Source organism: Juglans regia, chromosome 14, assembly GCF_001411555.2.
Source record: "Juglans regia cultivar Chandler chromosome 14, Walnut 2.0, whole genome shotgun sequence".
In the NCBI taxonomy this organism is placed as follows: domain Eukaryota; kingdom Viridiplantae; phylum Streptophyta; class Magnoliopsida; order Fagales; family Juglandaceae; genus Juglans; species Juglans regia.
The window spans coordinates 11,276,354-11,293,196 of record NC_049914.1 but is presented as its reverse complement, the minus strand read 5'-3'; the positions used below and the strand labels follow the sequence as shown (position 1 = coordinate 11,293,196).

The 16,843-nt window shown below is 36.7% G+C and overlaps 1 protein-coding gene across 1 annotated transcript in view; it reads right to left on the bottom strand.

The window, feature by feature from the left end:
• The window catches only part of LOC108989641 (tRNA ligase 1), a 54,205-nt gene extending 38,210 nt beyond the window's left edge, over nt 1-15,995 (bottom strand). The window contains exons 1-14 of the mRNA XM_018963320.2: nt 15,576-15,995; nt 14,326-14,805; nt 14,069-14,119; nt 13,741-13,823; nt 13,011-13,110; nt 11,852-11,930; nt 11,173-11,296; nt 10,302-10,408; nt 9,415-9,543; nt 8,474-8,538; nt 8,184-8,348; nt 4,625-4,785; nt 4,440-4,471; nt 2,453-2,619 (exon numbers count right to left, since the gene is read on the bottom strand). Coding sequence (XP_018818865.1) covers nt 2,453-2,619; nt 4,440-4,471; nt 4,625-4,785; nt 8,184-8,348; nt 8,474-8,538; nt 9,415-9,543; nt 10,302-10,408; nt 11,173-11,296; nt 11,852-11,930; nt 13,011-13,110; nt 13,741-13,823; nt 14,069-14,119; nt 14,326-14,805; nt 15,576-15,764 — 1,932 coding nt within the window. The 5' untranslated portion in view covers nt 15,765-15,995. The remainder of the gene's footprint in view (nt 1-2,452; nt 2,620-4,439; nt 4,472-4,624; nt 4,786-8,183; nt 8,349-8,473; nt 8,539-9,414; nt 9,544-10,301; nt 10,409-11,172; nt 11,297-11,851; nt 11,931-13,010; nt 13,111-13,740; nt 13,824-14,068; nt 14,120-14,325; nt 14,806-15,575) is intronic.
• Nucleotides 15,996-16,843: the final 848 nt, after the last annotated feature.

The window sequence follows — 16,843 nt, the reverse complement described above, 5'->3', positions numbered from 1 at the left end:
TATTGTCTTAACAAATTTCTTATTCGGAGGCCTTTTTCTATCTCATTCAACCCCCTAACGTTCCAAATTAGAATTTTGGGCTTCATTTATCAACTACTACAGCCCTCCCTTTGCTCCTTCCTCAGCTTGCACTCCCCTCCTTTCCTTCATAATTAATAGACCAAGATAGCCTCCTCAATTCTCTGTTTCGTTTTGACCTCATTCCATGATGATAATGTCCTGCCTCAATTGCTATGAGAAGTGCCATGAATTGATCTTCAAAGCCTTCACAAGAGATCCCTACACATCTCTAAATTTCCTCCACTTTTTGCATGACCCAATCTGAAGAATGACAAGGAGGAATAGTACAAATAGGTATAGGATCATCCCCAATTTCCTCTAGCCCAATCTGATGAATCTCCCTTATGTTGAGTGTTGAATCGTATTGGAATATGCCTTCCTCATTCTGTTGTAACTCCTCACCCACTATTGGAATCATGTTGGACCCAAATAAGATCAATGTTCCTTCCCCTTATGCCTTCTCATACATTCGTAGCCCTTTCTCCTGCTCAACCCTCTCCATCAACCCTTTCTGTGATGCTTCCCCTTGCTTCTAAACCCTCGTCGAGTGTGTCCCTCGATTAGTATGGTCTATCTCGGAGGCTACATCTTTTTCCAGTGCCAAAATATTCCTCTACACTGCACTGAGATCTAGCTCTTGCCCAAAGGACGCCTGCGAAATTTTCTGAGTGATTTTCCCCCTCTCCTAAACCCTTGACGCCACACCCTAATGCATAGGCTATGTTGCCGGCGACATCTCCCTTACATCCCCAGTACCGGAAAGTTGCCCAGACAACACCGGCACACAAGTCTATGTCAAACCATAGAGCTTTGGCCCACCAAAAGATGGCATCCGCGATTTCCCAACATTTTCGTATGGTGGCAACGCTAGGGTTCCGACACATGGGTTGCCGGAAACTACCACAGACGATGCTGGTGGAGGGGACGGTGGCACCCCTGGCAGCTGTGACGATGTGGCCTCAGGCCCAGAGGAGGACGTTGAACCCATTTCAAAATGGGTAGTTCTTTGGGCCAGAATGGGCGTAAGCCCATTTCTTTTCAGATGCTATCCAATTTTGGAACGGGGTGTGTCCGGCCCAAGCCCATCTTAACATTGCCTTTTTCAAGCCTCGTATATTGACTTGACCCCAACCTAGCATTTCCTTGGCCCAGGCCCAAGCCCTGGCTAGGATTTAAATCCTAATCCACTCTGCCTAGCAACTTTTCGACAGACTTCTTTAGACAATGCAACTCCTTCTTCACGCAAGGCAGCTCTTCCTTCATCCCAAATAGGACATTCTGCCCCTCACTTTCCACTGTGCAAATATTGGACAGACCACCTCTATCTTTTCCAGGTACAAAGTTGCGACCATCCCTCTCTACGAAGGAACACTCCCCTGCTACCCTTTGCTTTTTATCCTTTTCTCCATTTGTGACGCCAAAGGATTGCCTATACCACCATGCACCGCCACCCTAATTTTTGCTCTACGTCCCATCGCAACCTCAGCGTACATCCTAGCATGCCTTCCCAACTCCTTCCCTTTCCCATCACCGTGACCCACCATTGGAGCCTTGGAAGGGCTATACAAAGCACACTTCATCTCCATGGAGAGGCTTTTCCCCCCTCTACCTTCCATCCCTTGAGGGAACACAAGCATACCTCGACGCCCATTGCCACCATACTCGGTGACTTCTAAGTAGCGTCTGTAAGTATTGGAATGCCAAATGGCAACAAGTGACAAAGACCCACTATGAAAAGTCTTAAAAACTCCTTCCTACCCCCTGAATGATAGCACTCCACCGTGATTGCCAACCAACAAACACTGGCATGGCTGAAAACCATCTACTTCTTTCAGTAATACGAAAGTAGCTTCCCCCCTCCAACGATAACACAAAAACCTTGGTTTCAATTAGTAAGTGTTTTCTGAAACCTATCCTATACCGAAAATATTACAGACGCTTAACAAATACATACTCAGATGAAGAAATGCAAAACTTAAAGGTCTTCCAAGAGGTTAACACCTGGAGATTTCACATACTTATTTGTTCCATTTTTTTAGTGAATTTATAAATTATCCCAAAAGAAGTGTTCCTAGATATGGTGGGAAACAAAGCATTAGACTTCGGCTGCTAGAAGGATATTTTTCCCTGCCCAACACAGCACTAAGGCATTAGACCATGCAATAACAAATTTAAATATTGTGTGCATGTTAGCAAACACAAGTGCATAATTATTTAATAAAATAATAAGCATATACTTTGAAGAAGTATTTATTAAAGAAAAGTAAGCGTTATAGAGAAGGATGCAGAACTATCCTACCACAATTCTACATGCTAATTAAACATCTAAAGCATGATTGTATATCCATTGAGACTTTTATATACAGACACCTTAAGTAAGAACTTTTAGTACCTTATAAGTAAGAAATTTCAGTTTGATCATTAAATTTGCATCTTCATCAGCCAATTCATCTTTTCCAAATGTGCTACTGCTACCATTTTCTACCATATTATTGCTTTTAGCAATTTCAGCAGCTCTCTCCTTGTTTGCCTTGAATAAATTAATGTCAATAAAGAAGCCTGAGCAGATACAAAACGTTAGTAAAAGATTTACACCTCCAGCAGACTAGATGTATTGAATATCATTCTGTTAAAGTGAGCACCATTTATGCAGAATGATACTTGCACAGCAGCCCACCACGCATTGTCTTAGCATCTATAAATATATACCACTTGATACCTCATTGGGGGACAGCATACACTCTTTCAATAAATTAAATGGGTTTATCAATGCATAAAAGCCACATAAGGCTATTGTACTTACACTTTTCAGTCAGAAATAACGGAAGTCCCAAAATCAAAACAAGGAATTAAAAAGGAAATACTACTAAATGCATTTGACTTCCTCATCCATTGTTTTTTTGCCAGTACTTATCTGAAGCTTTATGGGCACAACTATAATGGCGTCATAAGGCTCCTCCCAAAGCCTCTTTCTTTGTGTGGGCAGCATCGCTGGGTAAGATTCTCACCACGGATAATCTAAGAAAGAGGAGGATAATTATTGCAGACTGGTGTTGTATGTGTAAAAGCGGGAGTGAGTCGGTAAATCATTTACTTTTACACTGTGAGATAGCCAGGACTCTTTGGAACGAGGTGTTTAAAAAAATGGAGTTAATGTGGGTTATGCCGAAAACAGTTTTGGAGGTATTGGCTTGCTGGGCTTCGATTCGTGGGGTGAGACGGATCAAAGCAGTTTGGAAGATGATCCCTATCTGTATTATGTGGTGTCTATGGCAAGAGCGCAATGAGAGGACATTTGAGGACAAAGAGAGATCTTTAGAGGAGCTTAAACTGTTTTTCTTTAGGACTCTTTGTACTTGGGCCATTGCTATAGACTTTAATGGCATGGACCTTCATGTTTTCCTAGTTTCTAATGTGCCTACATAATTAGGGCATTTTCTCTGTATTTGACATTTGGTATATTAATAAATTCTTGTTTTACTTATCAAAAAAAATAATGTTGTGTCTATTAATATGGATTTGAGCAATTCCAATGTATGATGCTATGGGAAAAACATACATCTACTGATGAAAAAATTTGAAAAACACCAGGAGGTGCAGACTGCTTTTTAGACAAATAATGTGAAGCATTGATAAGCTTTAATACTTGAGATTTGTTTATATCCCTTGCAAGTCTTCTACAATTGACAAGTCCATCACATTCTTTCTAGGTTCACAACACAAGTTATCAAGCCATGATGAGTTCCAAAGAGTTTTATTGGCATATAATTAGGTCATCATTTTCACAGGATCCATATTTACTTCTATTCTTTTGTGGGCACAAAAGCATTGCTGCAGAAAAATGCATTACAGCCAACTAGAGAACACTGCTGATAAGCGATTAAGGCCTCATTTGGGAATCCATCTCAATCCATCTCATCTCATCTCCTTCCCAAACATCACTCAAATACAAACACTTTTCAATTTCAAATCTTCAACTTTTTCATCTGATCATTACCTAATCATTACAACTTTCCCAAACTTCCAAACAAAACACACAAAAAAATCAACGTTTTCAACTTCCAAAACAAAAATAATATTAAAAAACTATAATATTTTTTAACTTTATAATATTTTTATTCAACTTTTTCTCTCTCCTTTCCCAAAACCCAATAAAACATCTTAACTAAAACCCTTTCACTACTATTCACAAATTTCTCTTTCTTATCTCATCTCATTCCCCAAACGAGGCCTAAATATCTAAGTTCCACGTGTATCATGAACATTGTTAACATAATAGCCACACCAAAAAGTCCAGGAAAAGAACATGAGGTGTCAGGTATAAGATTATAAACCAAAAATAAAGTATGATTGTCATATGCAGAGAGGAAGATGTTTACCTCTATATAACGGCCATAATGCTGGTTTAAGCCTGGAACATACCAAATATTTATTACTTGGGGAATACAGGACATAAAATGTTGAGGAATAACATGAACCAAGTTTGATAGTTAGAAGAGCGTGAGAAAGGAAATTAAGGAAAGTTTATAGTTGAATAATATTCAAGTGTAAGTTCAAACAAGACCTCATCTCTTTTTGGTATCGCCGAAAGACAGAGTCGCTATGGACATGAATGACCATTTTGTAAAAAAGGTTGTCAGTTGATATGAAATCAACTTTGTGATAGTTATGGTAACATTTAAAGGAGGTAGGGTAATGTTTTTCTCTCATCAAGCGTATCATTTCCTGGTCAAGTAAAAAAAAAGTAATCAATACAGGATAAATAAAACGTCTGAGTCAGGCAAACAGCACTTATAGCATTCAGCAATTCGAACAAAGGACGCTATATAGTTTGGAAACCATTATATAATGTAAGAAACCATCAGTACTCCACAAGCAATTAATGATTTTGTCAGATGACAGAAAATTCATTGAGAACTAACACTATAAGGTAAGTAGCTACATTTACTTCAGCGATTAAATAGAACAGAAAAGAAAATAAGCAAGCGTTAATGTCAAAAGAAAAGATGAACAAACAGAAGCACTGATAGAGGACAAGTATACCCCTCTAAATTAAAGTGGAAAGTAGCTTACAAGTAGAGTAAGAGTAACTTGCAACTAAAGCAGTAGAAGTAGTTTCCTTTTCTATGGTTTTCTAATTATTTTGGCATTATTAAGATCTGGGTAGTTCCCAAAATAAAATTTTTACTTCATGTTTTTCCTTTTGTGTTCAAGGATTTAAGATGGAAACATCTCTTTTTCTATTGTTTCCACTACGTCAGATGGTATTAGAGCCTTGTTAATCCCTGCCATGATGACTAATCCATGCAATGGTAAAAACTTTATAGTAATGATGTTCGTAAGCGAAGGTTTCCCAGGGCCAACCTCGTGAATTTCCAACATGAAACTTGAAAATTGTTCCATATTACTTAGGCAACTCTTGCTTTAGTAACAATGGATCTAAATTAGGGGTGGCAATATGTGACACGATCCTTTAACCCAATACGAACACGACACGATAAAAGCGGGTAGGGTTTAGTCTTAACGGGTTTGGGTCAAAACGGGTTGATCCGTTGAGACACGATTGCTTAACGGGTCACTAACGGGTCAACCCGTTATAACCAGTTATGAACCGTTAAGAAAATTAAATTTACCTTTATACCCTTAGACCTAAAGGGCAAGGAGGACGCTTCACTTCCTTCTTCAAGTTCTAAATTTGTTTAGATCTGTTTTTTAATTTTTTATTATATTTGGGATTGTAACATTAAAATATTTACATTATATGTTTTGTTTATTATATTTGGGATGTAATTTTAATAATGAATATTATTACAAATTGTGTGGATCATATTTGTTTGGATTGTAATTTTAGACTTGTAGTTAGTTTTTTATTTTTTATAGATATTATTTATATTTAAATATTTATATAAAATCAATCAAGTCAAATGGGTCATGTCGTGTCTTATCGTGTTTGTTTAACCCATTAACGTAAACGGGTTGAAACGGAACGGAACAGATCGTGTCGTGTCGTGTCAATTTATTTCTTATTCATTAATAGGTCATAACGGGTCATGTCGTGTCAACCTGTTATCTTACCGTGTCGTGTTCGGGTTTGAAATTTTGACACGAAATCCTTAACGGACCGTGTTCGTGTTGACCCATTAAGTGTAATGTACATACCTTGACACGACACGAACACGACCCGTTAACACGATTTGACACCCCTAATCTAAATGTTAATTACATGAACAAGAAGATATGTATTATGTAACAACGATGGAGCTCCCGTTGACCTGTTTGTGATTGCATTCATATTGTTTCAAAGTGGTAACTAGGCTATACTGAGACTTCCCTTGATGGTGAACATGATGTTGGAGGTGTATCTCAAGATTTGAAGGCCTAAATATTAATCAAGTTCGTGATGATTGAGAATCTAGGAGTTCTGTGATACCCCATATGATAAGGATAAAGGTAGGTGGTGTATGGGATCCCACATTGCTTGGGAAGGAGAAGTTCTTGCTCTTTATAAGGTTCTAATGGGGCTCCAATTGTATCATTGACTAGTTTTTTTAGAATATAGGCCATGTGGTTTGGGCCTTCTATTGGGGCGTTACAAGTTCTCACACAAAAAATTATTGATATACAGAGCTATAATGGTTAACTTGATATTGCTAATTCTTACATTGGATGAAAGTTAAAAGATTTCTCAAAATATTGAAGATAATGGGCATGTTTGATTACATTAAAAAAAATAATAATAAGAGCTTCAGATTGTTGAGCGCAAAATATTTACACATGGATTATGCTTGATTATAAACAAAATTATTTTAAGATAAACCAAAAGCATGTGGAGGTATAAGATTTTGAAGCTAAGTTAGACAGTCTTTCCTTCTCACTCGTGGATTTTGTGCACAGAAAGGAATTGAATAAAAGAAAGTAGAAGTATCAGAACAATTGATGATGGATGAAAGGAGAATGAACTTTTGGATAGGCATAATGTTGAAAAGAATGAACATATTGACTCCATAGAAGAGGATGCACCAATGGTTTATGGAAATTGTTTCAATGATGAAGCTAGTGTGATATATGTCAGCTAAAAAACAAGTGATCGTTTTCCAAGATAAGATGCTGACACACACCATGGGTTTGATGGTTGTCATGAGACTAAAAGTTATGAAATTTAAGTTCAATTGTAGGAAAGAGTTTTTAATTTCCTTGAAAGGTCAGTAATCACATATTTCTTTCACCGACATGATAAAGATTGATGGCACACTCCAATCTTAGGATACAAGAGAGGTATTATTTGATCACATTTGGGAAGATTTACCAGAAAAAGTTCGATAAATAAATCTTATTAATTCAATTTTTAGAAGATCATATTGCAGAAGATTATGTTAGTTTGCACCTTGTTAGTTGTGACCGATCATTCTTGTGGCAAATTCAAGAATAAGAATATTTCATAAGTGCATGGCTATTGTGCAGAGTTTCTCGTTAGCATACTAACTAAAGATATATTTCTTCACTTTCACAAGGCAGGCAAAAAAAAGAATGGGAAAAGGTATCTGCGATTTCAAAAGATCATAGAAATTGATTCTTAAACTTGTGGACAAGTTCCTTTCTGTCCAGGGGGTCTGACACAGGAAAACTGCCTCTCCAAATTAGATAGAGGCAGCTAGCTTTTCTTTTTTACTTAGTTTTCTAAGTATCTTTAGGACTCCCAAATTTTATGGTTATTTTTTTCTAATAAAGTGGGAAGTAGGTTGAAAGTAGAGTAAGAATAACTTGAAAGTAAAGCCACAGGAGTAGTCTCCAAGTAATTTATATTTTTTTGGTTTTCTAGATAGTTTGAGATTAGGGTTCAGGACCTAGATAAAGGCTTGGAGTGAACATTATCTGTTCACTGAATAAATCAGACTTTGACTAGTTCTCAAAACTCTTCTTCACCGATAATAAAAAATAAAATAAAAAAGTTTCTTCGTCTTCTTTTCTTTCTTTTTTGTTCAAGGATTTAAGAGAGACATGTTCTCCTCTTTTTTATTGCTTCCGCTACATCACGCACACATTTTTAGATTTCATCGCATTCTTATAAATTTGATCAAATTTAACATTTTTAGAAGATATTTTGAAATGGATTGTAGCAGGACCTGCAATTTGGTGGTTGAATAATCAGCAGGATGAGATTGTAGAAATTTTGAAAGAACTGATCTATCTGCATTCCTTGAATGGGAATCACCAGCTTCATTCACGAACCAATCTGAATGGTGTGGACAAAAGGAGGTGCCAACACTCTGAAGAAGTGCTTTTATTTGCTGCAGTAGTGTTTCCAAAAAAAAAAACCATTACATCAATTCTTAGTCATCCACTTTATTAATCGAATGCAAGTATAAATGCCACATTAGAATACTAAAGTTTGTACAATAGAAACTCCACGTACCTGCTTTTCATCGGACCTATTTGCCGAACAAATTTCTCTAAGGTTTGGTCCATAATCAAGGCTAGCTGAAGTGGCAAAACTAGTTATTATCAAATGATCAGTACGATTAACAGTTTTAACTAGCATTTCCATGGGCCAAGAAAGTGACCTTCATTGGGGCAAAAAGCGTTCAGCAATACAAACACTTTAAGTAAGAGGCCAACAGCAGATCCACATATAATGCAGTGTATACTAAAACTCTCTGTTACTATGGAAAAACAATACTTATTAATTGATCTTGCAGAATCAGTGGGCCATTAACAAGATTTAGTCACCAGAGACAACATACAATTTAGAACAGGAATTGTTTTTTGAGGGGGAAAGGGAAGGGAGTAATACCCTGATTCCATGATAGGTTGGTGAATGGAGATCCCACGTTGTTAGGAAAGAGAAGTTCTTACAGTTTATAATGATTCCAAGGTTGAATTGTAACATTGACAACTCTTTTTGGAATACAAGCCTTGATGTGGCTTGGGTCTTCCTTGGATCATTATAGATGGTATCAAAGCCAATCCTAGCAAAAAGTAATGGGCTATCGAAGATGCCAGGAATCTAAAGAGTATTGTAATACCCTAGATCATTGTATTTGGACTAACCTATTGGCTCCATGAAGTTAAATTACAATATTACACGGAATGTATCACAATCTTAATATGACATGCCACTCTACTTTGAGGACAGGTGCCAAGTCAATTAGGAAAAGTTCCAAATAAATAAAATGAAAACAAAAATAACTTAGTAGCTGGATGATTGTCACAATCACTGTAACCAAAACTTAGCTAGCTAAAAAACAAGAAATTCCAAAAGTGGACAATGTAGCAGAATGAGAAAAAAAAAACATAATTTCCAAGCCAGGGTAGCCAACACCCAAAACACAACTCTGAACACAACAAACTGCATACCTCCCTCAGACGGCGGAGGAGGAAATTCTTCTAAAACTTTCTCCAAATGTTCTGAGCTCTCCCGGCTTACAATACGAGCTACAAGACCCTCTAAGATTTCACCCTGCACCTTTATATGGTCTTTCGAACCTGCATATTGATTTAAAGCTGAGTTAAATCCTAGTGCTCTCACAAAATGCTCACATTAAGGAACCAAATTTTAACTATAGCTAACATCCCTGCAAACCCCCAATAGTTTTATTGTATAGAAAATATCGCATAAATTTTATTGGTAAAGAAAAGATCCCATAAAAAGCAATTCCAATTAAAGATTGAAACTGAAAGAGATATTAATGATAAATCCAATAAATATGACAACCCAAAATGGGAAGAAAAACATCAAGTATAAAAGTGAAGCCTCCTTGGCAGAAATTTGGTGGTGGAGGTGGCGAGTGTAGATGTTGTAACCGCAATTTTTTATAAAAACACTAAACATGCTGGTAGCACTGGTGATATTGAGATTGATACTGTCGACAGAGCATTCAATACAATGATGGTGTGATGTTTGAGGCTTGGCGGTGGCAGCAATCCATGGCAGAACCAGCATTAATGGTGAAGATGTTATTGCAAGAGGAATGTGGCAATGATTTACAAAATGAACTGTCTATGTTTTCATTTATGTTTCATTTTTTTCCCCTCCCTTCAGTTGCAGAAGCAACCTCCTGCTTTTGGTTCAGTGATTGAGGCAAGCAAGAGGGGGAGGGTGGTCATTCCTACCAGGCATGATTTTGGAATTAGTTTTCAAGAAAATTTGTATGTAAAATAACATTCTTAACTAAAGGCAATCGGATGAGGCACCACAAAATTTCAAGCTACATAACTATAGACGCGTAGCTCTAAAACACTACCTGGAACAGATACATCTGCAACTTCATCAAGAGTCTTGCATACTGACATTGCAGTTCCTTCTTCACACAGCGCATCATACGCAGCAAAAAATGAAGTCACTGACTTCCTTCAGTTATAAAAAATAAAAAGATCAATCAGAAGTAACAAAACTATGGTTTTACTGTCTTTGTCTAAAACAGAATATCACTTCTAAAAAATTAGGGAACTGTATTATGTAAATAAAGTTAGGGCAATAATATCAAACAGATACTGCTCTTCTATTTGCTTGATGGTTCTTCTTCTTTTTTATAGGTATTTTCTGCTTGATGATTCTCATGCAGATTTCTCATATAAATACATATTCCACATCCTTAAAAGATCCTATTATGAAATACCTAATGGTATTACATCACATTACTAATTAACACTCAGCAATCAAGGGTGCACGAACATCTTATAAACCAAAACGAGTGCACCAGCTTGTTATAGTTGCCTGATTCCAAGTCGTTCCTACATTTGATTATACGTAGGTTTTCTGTTACATTAGACAATCAATCAAGCAACTAGTGCAATTTGAGTTATTTGGCTAGAAATTGTCCAACTAACTAAATTAGAGAATTCGTCAATATTTGAAACAATTAGCAATTATCTCATAAATCATAAACAAATTATCACACATAAAGAGAGAAAGTCATGTGCTGAAGTTGAAAGAAAACCTTAATGCCAGCAGAATTAGTTGATTCACAATGTCAGCTTGATTAAAGAACCACAACAGCGATTTTGTGTGAGTGGTTGGGTGTGTGAATGGAGAGAGAGAGAAGGGGAGGGAGATGCACAATAATCCAAACCATTCTTTAAGCTAATCTAGTAATAGGGGCCCTAGATCATCACCGTGTCGTGAACAACCACACATGATTTGTTGGTAGGCGCCATTTTCTACAAAATGCAATGATTTCAGGAGTAGAGAAGAACTTTGGCTTTCCATTTCCCAATTCTGTTACTGCTGTCACTACCACTGGTCAAAACAACAGAGCACGCAAGTTATAATTATTATAGAATGTTTTTGATAATTTGGATGGACTATGACACTGTTTCATCACGACAATAATGAACATAACCAAGCAAATGCATATCAAAGAACATGCCTTCATGTTGAGAAGAAGAATAAATGATACTTTTCACCCATAAACTTCCATACCTACATCATTTACCTCCACGACCTTTAACTTAACAAAAATCAAACTCTATTTCGAAATTTCAAAGTTAGTTTGCTCCTTCTGTATGGAACAACCATTAGCTCAAACAAAAAACATAAACAAATGGCACATGCCCCTGATAGAAAACAACTAGTGTCAAGGGCCCTACAGCATTTTCCATACCTTTTTGTTTAAGTTAACAACTGCTTTGGATAGAGGAGGCAAACTGACACTGATACTTCAAAATACGCTCCTAGTTATACTAAATTAGAGATTGTTGGGGTAAATGATACAAGGATGGTATTTTACGGGGACAATGTGCTATTACCCTAAAACAAAAAGATCTTAGTTGAACCAAGGAAAAACACACTTACCATAATCTTCTTGGGGTCGCTGTCCATGGTCTCCAAGAACAGCAGTTACCAATTCCATTGATACACACATATGGTTCCTCTGAAAGAATGAACAACAACAAAATTAGTTTTCTGAGCAAACCACAAGAAAAAAAATTTAACAACTAACAAATAAATAAACAAGTATAAATTATTCACAAAAAAATAAACAAGTATAAATTAAAATTCTGAAACAGAGAAAATCTTAGAATGGTACCCATCACATCCAGCTAGTTACCAATTCAATGTATCATATATATTATGTAAAAAGGTTGAAAATTAAATTCAGTGAGAGACAACATTGTGATCTGAATGGTTAACATCAAGTTTAGTCACTTGACTACAATGGAGAAACTTTCTATAGCAATTATTATCTTTGTGAATAATCCATGTCACAAGTATACTGATGAGCTTGGACTCAAATGACATACTGTTCCCACCAAGAATGACACAGAGGGCAATGTCATGGGTTCAAGACCTTCCAGGTGAGTGTTGACTCATTGATCAAAAAATGTGTTTACTGTGTGTATGTGTAATTGTTACAAATAATACTGGCAAAGATGCACAACTATCAGCAATCCAAATGAATATAAGTGTGCCCACAATGTGAGAATGTTCAAAACCTAAACTTAGTCAGAGAAATCAGGATCTGATCTCAGGTCAGATGCGATTTACATTATGTTCAGGATGTTGGAGGGTGAGGAGACTAAAAAATACGGAAAGGATTGGAGAAAAGAGGGGAGAGGAGTTAAATAAGTAACTTCTTATATGTAGAAAGTCCAAATTAAGTTTAAAAAAATGAAGAAGTATTTTTCAATAAAACCACCAAGCTTCATTAACAACCTTCCCCACTTTAACAGTTTCTGCCCTCCTCCCCTCCTATTTATCAACTCCTATTTTTTCATTAAAAGGGAGGTATTTCTATTTCTTACATTTTTGTGAACTTTCAAATCATGGATGTGAGTATAAGCAGGCATGCACATTACAAAAGACAGACAGACAGATGAACAAATAGACAGACAGAGACAACACAAAGATTCATCATCAAGCATTCCTGGATTTATAATGCAAACAGTGAGAATGAAGGTTTTGGAGATTCTTTTGTATTTCCTTCTCATTAAAAATATCTAACGTAGATTACCTCAAGAAAATCATTGAACTCTGCTTGCTTTTTTGCTGCTTGAGTTCCCCATGCCTCACGAAGCATCCGTCCAAGAACAAAAACACCTACAGCGGTGTATCTGCACAAGAAACATCCTGTTCAGAAAACTATAGAGAGAAAATATCTATCCTGAATATAAAGGGTGGAACCCAGTGATATATAAAGCAAAAGACTGAGCATGGTGACATTTTTAACAAATATTTTTCTCAACTAGGGTTCAATTCCAAAGAGTGGTTCAGCATCATGCAGCATTATTCTTTTTTTTATTGGCACCGGGTGTCCAGGAACAGGGTCCCGACTAATCCAGAGGTGCACAGGCCCTCAACAAAGAGTTTCCCACAAGGGCACCTCAAGTAATTCAAGGGAAAAATCCCTCAGTCCGATGACCCCAAAACATTGTTTGCACCCAGGGGAATTTGAACCTTAAACCTAGGGGGAGCATACCCCCAAGCCCAAGGCATTTACCACTTGAGCCAAGCCTCAAGGGTTAGCATGCAGCATTATTGTTATAAATCTATATATTTAATTTCAAACTGAGGAAGATTTAAATATTATGTCTTAATGCAACACAGCAACAGAGATGCCATGCCCTTTAGATCGAGGCATTCAACTACTATAGATGGGTTGCGGTTGATTAGAGGCTAATTTTTCTTCTAAATGAAAACAAAAAGGCAAAAGAAGAACATTAAAAAAATTGTCATGACCATACATATTTCCAAAGCTGTTTTTCGCATATGCACCGCCCTCGTGACCGGAGTACATAAAAAGAGATCCGGAGTGTTTAAGAGAAACCTGCAAAAAAACATCATCCTTTGCTCAATCAACCTAATGTATGTTATATATAAACCTTCATATGATGATTAGGTTATCAATAGCAGAATAAACCATATAGTCAAGAAGAAATAAACAAGAGAAATAAGTCATATTTTTTCTTAGCCAAGGGAAGAGATATATATTTGAAGCCAGCAGAGGTGGAAACTCCAAAATGGAAAGCAATACAATTTTTTGAAAAAAAAAAAAGTTACCAAACACCTTACCTCTAAGGTAGCCAAGCCTTTAGATACCATCTCTGTCATCCTTGTCCTTATCTGGACATACGAAAAGCGATAACCAATAAATAACACAATCTAATGAGACAATTTTTTAAAAGAAGCAATAATATGGAAACTTCATTCTGAATACTAGATAGAGTCATAGTTCAAAAGATGTAGACAACTCTTTGCAGTAAGGCTTGTCAATGTATATATATCTAGAGAGACACAACTTAGACGAACAAAATTGGAAGAAATTATACCTCTTGATCTGACTTCTCATTTTCAAATTTGGGATAGAATGTAGCTCTTATTTGCGCAATTGAGTACGTGGAATTATCCACACTGAAATTTTCCAGCAGATTAGCACCGAACAACTTACTCAAACCGGCAGTTGTTATCTGAGCTGCTGCTGTTTCAGCTCCAGCCCCCTTCATCATTTTACCAAGAGGTGCTTTTTCAACTTCAACTGCCGGGGACCCACTCACTGTTCCATATGACTTGGGCTTCCAGACTGCCTTTTGACCACCTTGACCTGGAATCTGGTTTGCCGTTTGGACACTCCCCAATTTCATGGGTGGAACTGTAACATGGGGTTGCCCACTGTTTTCAGTGATACTAAGCGCACTAATTCTATTACTGACGGTTTCATCTACATCTGCTGATGCACTGCCTGTAGCTGAGGATGACATGTCAGTTTTTGGCTTCTCTTTCCATCTTTGATCCATATGTCCACCCCTTCGCTGCAAATGAAAAAGAAAAATCTCTCTTAAGTAGAATGTTGAACCTAGAAATTCGATTCTAAATAAATAATTATTTCTTTAGTGCCTCGTGATAAGCCAGTAAAGCTCAAGTTAATTAAGGCTTTACTATTACAAATTCTGAACATTTTTTGGAACTAAGACTACTCAACCATAATGATCAGTTCTGCCTTTAGCATAACAATAAAATATGGCATCCGTTTGGGCAAAATACAGCCGATCAAATATTCACCAAAATACAGTCGATCCAAATACAGAGTGGAGCAATCATCCATATATTCAGAATCAGAAAAATAGCAAACTCTATCAAGCATCCAATTTTATTTATATCAAGTAACAGCCAATCAATCACTAATGATCAAAAAGCGCGGAAAGAGTAATACATACAACCACTAAAATCAAGAAAATCATCAGCTAAGTGTTTAAAAAGCCCGATACGTCATTTGACAAAATATAACAGAAAATCGAACAGCCAAACACAGAGAATTCATGACAAACAAGCAACGAGAAAATCAACCGTAATCAAATTTTCGGAGAACAGAAAAATAGTTCCACGAACTCAAAAGCACCACTCAAGACTTTTATCAAAATGTCAACCAGAAATTAAATAGCCTTCCAATCCAACCTCAACAAGAAAAACTACTGAAAATAAATATAAGAATATTGTATACATAAATATTCATATCTATAGATGTTAGTGTGTGTGTGTACAAACACAGACGAAAGCAGTGATGATAACGTGCAGTTGGTACCTGGTTGTAAGGCATGATTAGAGGGGAGAGAGAGAAAGAGGAGGTGAAAGTAAGAGAGCGGGCTAGGGTTATGCAGGGTGGAGGACAACGAAGGATGAGGAAGGTTTTGGAGTTGAAGGTCGAGGAGAAAGCCCGAGTATAAGAAGGAAGAGTAAAGAGAGCGCAGAGAATCCTCTGCGGTGCCGACATTCAAATGCTAGTGTAGGCCTGAGATAATGTGTATGTATACAGTGCCCCAGGGTGGGGAGAGCGAGAGAGAGAAAGAGAGCGTGAAATTAGCAGAGAACGCACGGCGGTCTTTACTGCTTGTTGTGTGTCCCCATGGCGATGATTACAATCCACGGCGAAAGGAAGGTTAGAAATGAACCGGGTTCGGTAGTGGTGTCAAATTTCAGTACGGGACTCCGGTAGTCATGCAACGCACCGTTTTCACTCCGCTGAATTCTGGAGTTTTTTTCTTTTTAAGTGGGACTGCCCTGTCATCATATAAAACAACTTTTTTAAGCGATGTCCCAGACCCGCCCCCACCCCAGTGACCCCATGCCCAAGCCAGCCCCCATCTGTGCACGCCGTCAGGTCCCGTCGACGTATCTTCCCCTGCGGATTATATAAGTAGAATTTTTGGACGTTCCTACGTCGACAGCGAAATTCTCTATCCAACACTTAAATTCTTTTTTTTTTTTTTTTTTTACCATTTTTTTAAATTATTTAGATATTTTTTAAAAATAAAAAAAATCATATACTCATTTAAAAATATTTACTTAATTATTAAGTAAAAGAAAATTAAAAAAAGATTCGGTAAAAGAATTCGGTAAAATCTTATACGGGCATAGTGTTTTCCTTTCTATAATGCATAAGAAAAATAAATTCAGGGATTTGAAATAGGGATTGAGAAAAATGGAGGCGCCTTTGCGTTCTGGAGAAAAAAATAATTGAAAATATAAAAGTTTGTCGGGTAGGTCATCGTTGTTTCCCTGGTTCGTTGGTTGGCCTGAATTGTTTTTTATTAGATGAATTGAGATTAAAGTTAAAAATTAAATAAATTATTATTAAAATATTTTTTTTAATATTATTTTTATTTTAAAATTAAAAAAAATTGAGTTGTTTATTTTATTTTGTATAAAAATTTAAAACAATTGTAACGATAATATAATATGAGATAAGTTGAAAAATGTTGTAAAAATAAATAAAGAGAAATTATATATACGGCTAGTCTTTATCTTCGTTGGTTGTCCAAGGCTGTCAAATGAAAAAAATCCCATGTTTAG